General features: G+C 38.6%; 1 protein-coding gene across 1 annotated transcript in view; it reads left to right on the forward strand.

The window, feature by feature from the left end:
* NR1H4 (nuclear receptor subfamily 1 group H member 4) overlaps positions 1-9,737 on the forward strand; it is a 51,589-nt gene extending 41,852 nt beyond the window's left edge. Inside the window, 2 exon segments of the mRNA XM_047742646.1 lie at positions 4,240-4,353; positions 6,436-9,737. Coding sequence (XP_047598602.1) covers positions 4,240-4,353; positions 6,436-6,674 — 353 coding nt within the window. The 3' untranslated portion in view covers positions 6,675-9,737.
* Positions 9,738-12,768: the final 3,031 nt, after the last annotated feature.

Below are 12,768 nucleotides of genomic sequence, written 5' to 3' on the forward strand. Positions count from 1 at the left end.
TATTGGCTTTACCCTCAGGCTGATTCTCTTCCTGGCCACAGCATTTCCAGGCATCACATCCAGGGGCAACAGTGCCCAAAGGAAAAAGAAACTTAAGAAAGGAAATTAATGACCTCTTCCTGAGTATAGAAATCTTTCTTGAGACCTCCCATGTAGACTCCCCTTTGCCTCAGTGGCCAGAATTGTACTGTCGCTGACTATACCAACAGTGGCTGGACCTTGGGCTGGAGCTTCTGTCTTTTCCTCTGCCATAGCACATTGGCTATGGCATTGGAGGGGAGGAGAGGTGGAGAAGTGCAGACTGACGTAATTCGGCTCCAGGAACCAAGAGTTTTTGTCGTTACCTCATAGGGAAACTACTGGGATGGAGAGAGCTTTATAAGGAAAGCAGAAGGCAAACATTGCTTTGTAGGGCATGTCAGAGACTTATACCTTAACTTCTATGCTGTGGGGTGGTGTCCTTTCTAGGAAAATGTCAAATTACATGGTTTTGAGCAAAAAGCATCATTTTTAGTAAGATTCTTGGTCTATCTTGATCCCATCAATTATAATAAATCAGATAGAGGTATTTAAAATACCAGGAATGGTGTCTTATATACTATCTTGTATCACATACACACATCCCTCTGCTTTATTTTTTTTTAAGATTTTTAAAATTTATTTGACCGACAGAGATCACAATTAGGCAGAGAGGCAGGCAGAGAGAGAGAGAGAGAGGAGGAAGCAGGCTCCCTGCAGAACAGAGAGCCCAACGTGGGGCTCGATCCCAGGACCCCGAGATCATGACCTGAGCCGAAGGCAGAGGCTTTAACCCGCTGAACCATCCAGGCGCCCCTCTCTGCTTTATTTTTTGTCCCCAGTTAAAATTTGGAAGTTTAATTAGGAAATAAAAGACATTTACATTGAAAATAACTTAAAATAGCATAGAGTTGATTCTATCAAGTAGTTTTTCTTTCAAAGACTGTTTCTGATTATTGAACAATTAATTGTTCGGTTATATACCTCTTTCTCTAAAAAAAGTAAAACAAGAAACAGAAGCAGAAACACACTTTTTTTTTTCACAACTGTGCTCTTTTCCATAGTAGTCTTTGTTGTTAAATTAGAAAATAGCCCCATCTTGTGGCCAAAAATCAGCTAATTGGGTATAGAAACAAAAAATGAAACAAACTTAAAACAAATCTCCAGAAAGGAGGAGGCAGGAAAACAAGAAAAGATTGACCCTTCGGAATGATATTATTTTTACATTTCCTAAGTTAAAATTGCTGGCTCATAAAACTTAAAATACCCCTTTGTGATGGTGCTGCAGTTAATTCTGATTATTAACTTCAATTCTAAAAGCAGATTTATATTTGATCTATGCTGTAGAAATTTATTTTTTTTAAATTCTACTATTTTCTATATTTTCACTATATTCACTGTTAGCTTGTACAATATATACAATATAAACAATCATAGCAAATATCTTTACCTCTTTTTTCCTCAAAACTATTAGCTATAGTTAGATAACTAATGGAAGTAACATTTTTGTAAGGTTAATGGGTATTTAGAAAGACAAAATAGGAAATTAGGTAGTCAAATATGTTTTCTAAAAATTAAATATTTTCAAATCAACCACCTTTAATATTATCACCAATCTTTGTATGCTATTTTAAAATAGAGCATAGTCATGAGTTATTATTTCAGGTAGCCACAAATGATGGGTGTAGTCCCTGAATGCTGAGGAAAGCCTAAAGACTGCCATTTTTCTTTTTAAAGTAAAAAAGAACATCCTTACCAGGAAAATATAGATCTTAGTTTAACTTTAACACCTAGAAGAACACTGAAGCAAATCACTGATCAGTCAATTTATATTAATCTCTAGTGAGGTCCAGAATGTAAAAATAAAACAAAAACATAGCTTTGTAAACACAAAAGTAAATGAGCTAAGTCTAACTAAAATTGAGATAAACTGAGATAAAAATGAATTAATGAACTAATATTGATCTAATTTCTTAAATAACAATAATAGTATTTGCTCTAACATTCATTGAGCGTTTGCTATCAACCAGGCATTATGCTAAGCACTCCACATATATTATCTCATATAATGCTATTGTTATAATTCACATTTCACAGATGAAGACACTGAGGCTTATGGAATTTAAGTATTGTGACCAACATCGAGTCATAGATCAGATTTCAAACTGAGCTGGCTCACTAATTCTTAACCTCCTCACTAATTCTTAACCAGGACTGATATTCCCAGGCTTGCAATCTTCAACCTTCTGGATTTTAAGTTGTATCTAGTTTAGTCATGGGTATTCAGCTCAATCTGTAAAAGCTGGAATCTTCCACATGATGCAATACCCAAGTTGCTTAACAAAGACACTACTGTTAAGAGAGCCCACTGGGGTCGATTAAAGAATCAAAAGTCAAGGGGAAAGAAGAGTGTGGCATTTGGACTAAAGAGAGAAAGGCCAGGGATTCAGTTCTGGAAGACTCTTTAGATTATTCTAAAAGCAAGGATTTGGACTTTGATTCTGCAAAGCGTAATATTATATGAAAATTGTACTCTTTAGGATCTGGAATCCAGCTGCATTCTGGTTTGGTTTGGCCAAAGCTGTATGGCTCCAGGTCTGGTTGGAGATGGAATAGAGGAGTCCATTTTAGTGTGGACCAATTCTGGGAAATTCATCCTCATCTTAATTCATCCATAAATCACATCACAGTCTTTTTTTTTTTTTTTTTTAATTCCCATGGTCTTTTTCTTTTTCTTCTTCTCTTCCTCCTGTTCCTTGTCCTCTTCCTCCTTCTTCTTTTCTCTGTAATTCCCTAGTCAAAGCTCTTCTGGAGTGGAGCCATGCACAGAACAGACACAAAATTAATACTTGTTGAATGACTGGAGGAAGTGACTCAAAGGAGTCCTAAATTATGAAGAAGTGCCTGCTAGATAAAGGAGAAGGAGGATATTCCAAGTAGAGAGAATGTGAAAACTGGGCAATGTGAGTTCTTTAGGGAGCTCTGAGTGGCTAAACATGGCTGGAGTAAAGGCTGTGTGATAGAAAGGTCAGGCAGCTTAGTGACAGCTAAGAGCCAGGACTCTGGAGCCTGCTAGTTTCAAATCCCGCTTCCACCTCTCACCAACTGTGTGTCTTTGGGCGAATTATCTAACTTCTTGGTGACTATCTTATGGGATATTAGGAAGACTGAATTGGGGGTCCAAAATGTGATTTAAATGTTAAGATTCTGGGACTAAACTGAAGACAGGAAGACCAATGAGGAGGCAGTTGTAGTAATCCAAATGAAAAGAAATAAGGACTTAAACAAAAGCAATTCCAGGTGCCATGGAAAGAAGAGAGAGCACCCAGGGAGAGGTAGCAGGTCAAATCATAGGACTCACACCTGCCAGAGTTAAGAGAGAGGACCGAGTCTCAGTTGTCAGGCAGGGGCAGCTGGGTGGGTGAAGGTATCAGTAATTGAGAATGGGAATACCAGGAAGGGGATGGATTTGGAGGAAGATGAGTTTAGTTCTGTACATGGTATTTTTGATTTTGGATGTATTGACTTTGAGAGAACAGCCAAATACCCATGCCCTAGTAGGCAATGCAACTCTGAGAAGAACCCTAGCTGATGTATTAAGTGAAGATGTTTATACTTCTGGGCTTAAGAACAACAATTTTTGGTTCCTTGTTTAAGATGCTGCCTATACCTTGATTATAGATATTAATATTAAAAAGATTAAACCGTATCTAGAAAATGGTTGGGAGATTCTTTGGGCAATTTGAGAATATTGTCATTTACTGGCGAATAGTAGTAACTGAAACAAAGGCTCTACTGAGGGCAACTGGGTGGCTCAGTCAGTTAAGTGTCTGTCTTTGTCTCAGGTCATGATCTCAGAGTCCTGGGATCGAGCCCCACATTGCTCCTTGTTCAGAGTGGAGCCTGCTTCTCCTGCTCCCTTTGCCTGCCACTCCTCCTGCTTGTGCTCTCTCTCTCTCTCTCAAGTAAATGGAAAAAAAAAAAGGCACTGCTGAAATTAGGAACACACAAATCACTGATTAGGTGATATTTTGAGGATTTTGTTAATTGACCTTCTTTGCAATGACCTGCCTTTGACTGGACCCATAATATACAGTCATTATTTGTACATTTGTGCATAAATATTAACATGTGTGTGTATACAAGGTGTCTATAGTTTTACACTTTTTTTCATTCAAAAATTTTGTTATGCCTCTGCAATTTTTCATCTTTCCCCCATAGGTATCTCTGATGAATACATAACACCTATGTTTAGTTTTTATAAAAGCGTTGCAGAATTGAAAATGACTCAAGAAGAGTATGCTCTGCTTACGGCAATTGTTATCCTCTCTCCAGGTAATTTTGTTGCTACATTTTTATTTATTTATTTATTTATTTTTAAAAATATTTTATTTGTTTATTTAATGACAGAAATCACAGGTAGGCAGAGAGGCAGACAGAGAGAGAGGGGTGCAAGTGCACTGCTGAGGAGAGAGCCCTGTGTGGGGCTCGATCCCAGGACCCTGGGATCATGACCTGAGCTGAAGGCAGAGGCTTTAACCCACTGAGCCACCCAGGTGCCCACTACATTTTTATTTTTATGCCATTTGTTTGTTCTACTCCCTCTCCAATGTAATAGTAATAATGTTTCTTTAAAGAAAATCTGGAAGACACAGCAGTGCAAAGAAGTAAAATGTCCTGTAATCCCACCACTCAAATGAAATCATTGTTAATATTTCAGTGTAGTTCTTCTCAACCTTTTTTCCAAACATAGTACTCATTCATTGAATAATTGCGTTTTGAACACATACCATGCATTAAACATGGTTCCAGACACTGGGGGATACAGCAGTAAAGAAACAGGCAGGAGATAGCTGCATGGAGCTTGCATTCCAATAGGGTGAGAAAGATAACAAATGAGGAGACAAAAATAATTTTTAGGAGGTGGTAATGTTAAATATATATAAAATATATATTGTAAATTTTGTAGTTTAATTTATATATCAAATTATAATTATATATGTATTTTCATATAATTTTTATTATATATAATATATAAAATATGTAAGTATATATTTTATATAATACATAATTATATATAATTTAATTTATATATTAAGTTACAATTATATAATATTAAATTTATAAATAATATGTATATATAAAATATATAAAGCTATATGTTTTATATATCTTTATTATATATTTATATTATATATTATATATTTATTAATATATTTATATTATATATTTATATATATGTAAAGATGAGGATATAAGGAAAGAAAGTGGCAGCAGGATGTTGCTATAATTAGTAGTCAGGAAAGGCTTTTCTAAGAGTTTGATATTTGAACAGGAACCTAAATGGAATTACATACTTTTTAACACAATAGAGCACATATTGTCTTTTTTTAAAGTTTATTTTCCCATGTCATTAAAAATTATATTAGCAATGGGACGCCTGGGTGGCTCAGTTGGTTAAGCATCTGGCTCTTGATTGTAGCTCAGGTCATGATCTCAGGGATGTGAGATTGAGCCCCTGTTAGGCTCTGTGCTAGGCATGGAGCCTGCTAGATTCTTTCTCTGCCTCTCCCCCTACCTCCTGTGTGCACATGCATGCGTTCTCTCTTTCTCTCTCTCTCTCTCTCAAAAAAAAAAAAATTATATCAGTAAAATTTGTTGTAATATATGTATCCATCATATTGATGTACAATCATTTACTGGTTACCATTGTTGTGTCCCCCAATAATGGGTCCGTGGTCAAAGGAGAGAGACTGATACAAAGTGAAGGTCAGGCAAAGCTTTATTTTGCACCAAGCATCAAGAATCAAACCAACCATCAAACAGACCTTACAGAGAGGGCGACCCCTCCCTGCCTCACAGACTAACTTTTATAGAGCAAAGGCCATGTGGTTGGGCCTGGCCACACACAGGTGGCGAATGAGATTGTAACACACAGAGAAAGCTGCACAGTCATGCTAGGTCACACATAAGTGACCAATTGAATTACAATTTACCCTATAGTAGACATTTGAACTAGCCTATCACCTTGGTGAGAATTGGCGCCCCAAAGGCAGGGCCCACTCCTTGGTAGCTAGGGAGACCTTATGCGGGCTCTACTGATTGGATGTCTCCACCTGACCTGACTCATCCCTGGATTCGGGCTGTTATCTCCACCTGACCTGACCCAGCCTTGTATTTGGGCTTTGTTACCTGGGACTGGTTTCCTGGACTTGCTTTTAAGTAAGTGGTGGGGGGCAGGGTCAGTTTAAGTTTTACTGCATAAACAACAAAATGGCTGTTCAACCGGGGTGGGGCCGCTCTGGCTGAATAGGCCCTTACATTTACATGGCAAGCAAGTTACTGTTGCTACAGTTACGCCAAATTAATACTTCCCCACTCTTTAATTTTGTCTTTTTATCTTAAACCTCAAAACAGACAGACAATACATAAAGGACAGAGAAGCAGTAGAGAAGCTCCAGGAACCACTGCTTGATGTGCTCCAGAAGTTGTGTAAGATTTATCAGCCTGAAAATCCTCAACATTTTGCCTGTCTCCTGGGCCGTTTGACTGAGCTGCGGACATTTAATCATCACCACGCAGAGATGCTGATGTCCTGGAGAGTAAATGACCACAAGTTTACCCCACTTCTCTGCGAAATCTGGGATGTGCAGTGATGAACACTGCAGGGGCAACAGCATCTAGCTCTTGATTTTCCTCATAATATAAATCTGATGTACAACTTTCTTTTATTTCATTTGTACCTGGTCTCACACAAGAATTTTGACAAATATTTATGCAGTAATTACATAACTTCCACAGTTGTAAATATAAAGCTAGGTAGGATGACTTTCTTTACATTGTATTTTATAAGGCTTCAGGGAATCTTTCATTCTAATTGGCATGCCCTGTTTGCCTAATTAAATTGATCATTCTTTACCTCTATCTGTTGAAATAGGGAAAATTTCATTTTGCTCTTTATCTTACCTTATTTGCGTACATTTTATCAAAGAGCTGGTTTCAGTTTTGGCAATAAACTGAACATAATGGCAACAGGCTTCTCTTCTGGAACAAAATTTGAAAAATATACAAACTCTTTTCTTTAAATGGTGAATCACATCCTAATGGGCCTGATGTGTATCTGGGAGGTGGGGTGGGGGGTGGGTAAAGGGTAATTTACAAAAAGATAAACTCTCACAACACAAAGGGTGTTTTTCTTATCCCTGGAGAAGTCCTGGTGAATATTCATTTATTTGTAATAGCCCTTGGATTGGTTCATTTTCTTTGAAGTTCAAGGAGATAATATACAGAAAAATTAATGATTCTCACATAAAGCATTTCCTCGAGCAAACCCTTTCACAGGCAGAGTCTTGAAGCAGCATTTTCAAATGCAGACGACTCCCTTGATGGGATATTCCCTTTTCTCTCTTAAAATTATTCGCTATTGGCTTCAGTGTTTATAATTAATCTCTCTCTCTCTCTCTCTCTCTTTTTTTTTTTTTTTTGGTTTGTTTTGTTTTTGGAAAACAAACCTACAGCTGGGTGCACAGCTGTTGTATACTTCCCCCAAAGCAGGAATTAGTTCATTTCCTTCATTCATTGTTATACTGTTGCATTCTTCTCCCCATTAGTCTTTGGTGAATACAATAAAATACCCTCTGTATGTAATGGGCTTGTATGTTCCCTTCTCCTGGAATCAGACAAAATGGAGCTAGCTAAGCATGCAAAAAGGTTTTTTGTATTAAAATATTAGAGCAACCCTAAAGTCCTAAATATAGTAAAAGAGGGAAGAAGGTGGAGCTAACCTTAATTGTATTCCATTTGATAGGAGAGGAAGACTTGAGTCCTCACTAATTACAAGATGCCTAAAGGGACACAGTAACTGCCTGGATGGGTTTACAAAGAAGTGCAGAGGCAAGTTCTATGGGGTCACTGGGCAAGTCTCATGGAGGAGGTGACATTTCCCCTGGGGCTTGGAAGGGTATCCAAGACTTGGATCAGGGTGAGAGGAAAGGGGATTCAAGGTGAAAGGGATAGCAGGAGCAAAAGCAGAGGCTGGTGAGTTGTGCAGCTGTTGAAAAAGAACAAGTAATCTGGAGAGAGACCACCTTTAGCACAATCCTTCCTGACCCTTAGTTTCACCAGCGTGAGATGAAGATACCAGCAACTACCATCTCTAGGGATTGAGCTAATGAATGAAAAGTGGGAAGTTGCAGGCCCACCAAGGGAGAGGGGTGGTAAAGAAAGGACACTTCAGACGGAGAAATAATTTCTGAATGCCTGTAGGAGGAGATCTAGTTTGAGGACCTGAATGTGGGTCGGTGTTGCCCAGATTATAAGGCATCTGTAGGGAAAGTGATGAGAATTGAGTTGGAACTGAGGGGGTGCTGTAGACACAGCTAGGAGTTTATAGTGTAGGTGTGGATTTACTCACATAGTGAAGACCTTATAATAGTAAATAATATGCTTCTCATGTGGAAAACTAATTGTGATAAAATTACAAATATATATACATAGGCTCTTTGTCTCCAGTTCCTGACACAGAGGTTCTAAAACCTTTGGAATTTTGTGATAGGGGTGAAAGGAGCATCTTTTGTTATTCATAACAAGCTCCTTTCAATGGGCCTGAGTTTATACTAACAAGTGATGGGGGTGGGACTATGGATGCTTCAGCATGGGGGTGATTGCTAGACTAATCAACCCTGTGATTAGAGAGCTGGATCTTTCAGCTCTATTCCCAGAATCTGAGGAAAAAAAGATGATTCCCAGAGATTGAGGTCAGTCACCGGTGGCCAAGTATTTAATCAAATAATGCCTATGTAATGGATCTTCCATAAAAACACCTAAATGATGGGTTTGGAGAACTTCTGGATTGATGAACACATTGAGGTGCTGGGAGGGCAGCGTGCTGGAGAGAGCATGGAAGCTCATGTCCTCTCCCCACCCCTCCCCCACCCCCATACCTTACCTCATGCCTCTTCCATTTGGCTATTACTGAGTTGGACCCTTTATAATAAACCAGTAACAATAAATAAACTGTTTTCTTGAGTTCTATGAACCATACTAGCAAATTATCAAAATTGAGGAGGGGGTCATTTGTAAAGACCTTATTTCCAAATAAGGTCACATTCTGAGGTTCCAGATGGACATGAATTTTGGGGATGGGAGACAGTATTCAATCTACTACATAGATATAACACTTTACTATTAATTACAACTGTTGTTACAAAGTTTTATAACATTGACTTACTTATACTTTATATTAATGTAAATCTGCAACATTTCTTTAAAATAAGCTTAGTATTGTTTTTAATGTAGTTGGCTCTCAATAGATTATTAGGTGAATGAGTAGTTTAGTTAGTTATGAATTAATCAAGCCTTCTGTTGCCCCCAAATTTTATCCAATACTTCATACAAGGTATAATCCATAGACTGACACTCAGTAATGTCAAGGCATTAAATGCAACAGCAGCGGCAGCCACAAAATGCAGAACAAAACAACTAAAAAACCCATCAAAAGCAAAAAAAAAAATTAATCAATCAAGAACTATTTCTTTTTTTAATTCCAGTATACTTAACATGCAGTGTTATATTAGTTTCAGGGGTGCAATATAGTGATTCAACAATTCTATATATTACTCAGTGCTCCTCCTCAAGAATAGTATACTCTTAAACCCCTTCACCTATTTTACCCAACCCCCCACCCACCTGTCTTCTAGTAACCATCAGTTTGTTCTCCACAGTTAAAGAATCTGCTTTTTGGTTTGTCTCTTTTTACTTTGTTCATTTATTGTGGGAGGCCACGGTAAGGCTTGAGACGAGGACCAAACCAGGCCCTGACTTGTGCCTCCTTTAAAGTCTGAATAACCTAACAAAATGTTTAGGACGGGAAAAGTTGAGTAGCACTGAGAAAGGGTCTGTGCTATGTGTTGTGCACTCGCCTACGTGACTTCCCATATGCTTGCTAAACAAATGAGAACAATTCGGTTGGGGTCATAAGTTCGTGGCTGGTCCTTGCTGCCCTAGTACAGCTCATAAATTACTTTCAGGTTTGCTGTATCAATACAGAACAATTGTACTGGCATCGGCCATTTGGTGTCACGAGGTCTGCTTATAGTCAATGGTGAAACTTATTATGGGAACTCGTGGTTGTTTAACTAGACACAGGTGTATTGCTTCTCCTATGGTAATATCACTATATATATATGGCCTTAATGCTTTGAATAAACTTAGCACTGTTGGACATCCGCCTCAGTGCTCCTCCTGCCCCCATCTCTCTGCTTCTCAAGTTCTTTTCTTCATCCTCTTACCCTCACGTTCCTGGTCGATTTGTTGCGCCGGCCGCGACAATTTGTTTTCTTAAATTCCACATATGAGTGAAATCATCTGATAGTTGTCTTTTCTCTGACTTATTTTACTTACCGCTATACTGTCTAGATCCATCCATGTTGTTGCAAATGGCAAGATTTCATTCTTTCTTATGGATGAGTAATATTCCACTGTGTGTGTGTGTATGCATATCTCTCTCTATATAAATCTATATATGTATATATATATTGTCTACCTACCTATCTATTTCTCTATCATCTATCATCTATCACATTCTTCTTTACCCATTTATCTATTGATGGACACTGGGCTGCTTCCATAAATTGGCTATTATAAATAATGTGGTAATAAACATAGGGGTGCATATATCTTTTCAAATTAGTGTTTTTGTATTCTTTGAGTAAATCCCCAAAGTGTAATTACTGTATCATATGGTAGTTATATTTTTTAATTTTTTAAAAAACCTCCGTACTCTTCTCCTACCCCCTCAACCCCCCATGTTGCATCTCCTCTCCCTCATATCAGGGAGATCATATGATAGTTGTCTTTCTCCGATTGACTTATTTTGCTAAGCATGATACCCTCTAGTTCCATCCACGTTGTCGCAAATGGCAAGATTTCCTTTCTTTTGATGGCTGCATAGTATTCCATTGTGTATATATACCACATCTTCTTTATCCATTCGTCTGTAGATGGACATCTAGGTTCTTTCCATAGTTTGGCTATTGTAGACATTGCTGCTATAAACATTCGGGTGCACGTGCCCCTTCGGATCACTATGTTTGTATCTTTAGGGTAAATACCCAGCAGTGCAACTGCAGGGTCATAGGGTAGTTCTATTTTCAACATTTTGAGGAACCTCCATGCTGTTTTCCAGAGTGGTTGCACCAGCTTGCATTCCCACCAACAGTGTAGGAGTGTTCCCCTTTCTCCGCATCCTCGCCAGCATCTGTCATTTCCTGACTTGTTAATTTTAGCCATTCTGACTGGTGTGAGGTGATATCTCATGGTGGTTTTGATTTGTATTTCCCTGATGCCGAGTGAATGAAACAAGATGGGATTGGGAGGGAGACAAACCATAAGTGACTCTTAATCTCACAAAACAAACTGAGGGTTGAGGGGGGGAGGGGGTTGGGAGAGGGGGTGGGGTTATGGATATTGGGGAGGGTATGTGCTATGGTGAGTGTTGTGAAGTGTGTAAACCTGGCGATTCGCAGATCTGTACCCCTGGGGATAAAAATATATGTTTATAAAAAAACAAGGTGGAGAACAGTAAAAAAAAAAAAAAACAAAACAAAAAAAAAAAAAACAAAAAAAAAACCTCCGTACTGTTTCCACAGGGGCTTCACCAGTTTGCATTCCCACTAACAGTGCATGAGAATTCCTTTTTCTCCACACCTTTGCCAATACTTCTTGCTTCTTGTATTTCTTGTGGTTCTTTGCCTTTTTTACTTTAACCATTTTTTTAAAGAGAGGGGGCTTTGGGGAGGAGTTAAGGGAGAGGGAGAAAGAATTTTAAGCAGGCTCCACACCCAGCATGGAGGCTGATGCATGATCTCAACCCCTGAGATCATGACCTCAGCCAAAATCAAGAGTTGGATGCTTAACCAACCAGGCACCACAGCTTCAGCCATTCTGATAGGTGTGAGGTGATATCTCACTGTGGTCTTGCATTTCCCTGATGATGAGATGTTGAACACCTTTTCATTGTCTGTTGGCCACCTGTATGTCTTCTTTGGAGAAATGTCTGTTCATGTCTTCTCCCCATTTTTTTTTTTTAAAGACTTTATTTATTTATTTGACAGAGAGAGATCACAAGTAGACGGAGAGGAAGGCAGAGAGAGAGAGAGAGAGAGGGAAGCAGGCTTCTTGCCGAGCAGAGAGCCCGATGTGGGACTCGATCCCAGGACCCTGAGATCATGACCTGAGCCGAAGGCAGCGGCTTAACCCACTGAGCCACCCAGGCACCCCACTTCTCCCCATTTTTAATTGGATTATTTTTTTGGTGTTGAGTTTTATAAGTTCTTTTTATAGTTCAGATACTAACCCTTTATCAGATATGTCATTTGCAAATATCTTCTCCCATTTCATGTGTTGCCTTTTAGTTTTATTGTTTCCTTCACTGTACAGAAGCTTTTTATTTTGATGTAGTCCCAATAGTTTATTTTTGTTTTCCTTGCCTCAGGAGATAAATCTAGAAAAATGTTGCTATGGCCAATGTAAGAAAAATTACTGCCTGTTCTCTCTTCTAGAAGTCTTATGGTTTCAAGTCTCCCATTTAAGTCCTTAATACATTTTGGGTTTTTTTTTTTTAAGATTTTATTTATTTGACAGAGAGAAATCACAAGTAGGCAGAGAGGCAGGCAGAGAGAGAGGAGGAAGCAGGCTCCCCGCTGAGCAGAAAGCCCGATGTGGGGCTCGAACCCAGGACCTGGGATCATG

This window comes from Lutra lutra, chromosome 8, assembly GCF_902655055.1.
Source record: "Lutra lutra chromosome 8, mLutLut1.2, whole genome shotgun sequence".
Taxonomy (NCBI): domain Eukaryota; kingdom Metazoa; phylum Chordata; class Mammalia; order Carnivora; family Mustelidae; genus Lutra; species Lutra lutra.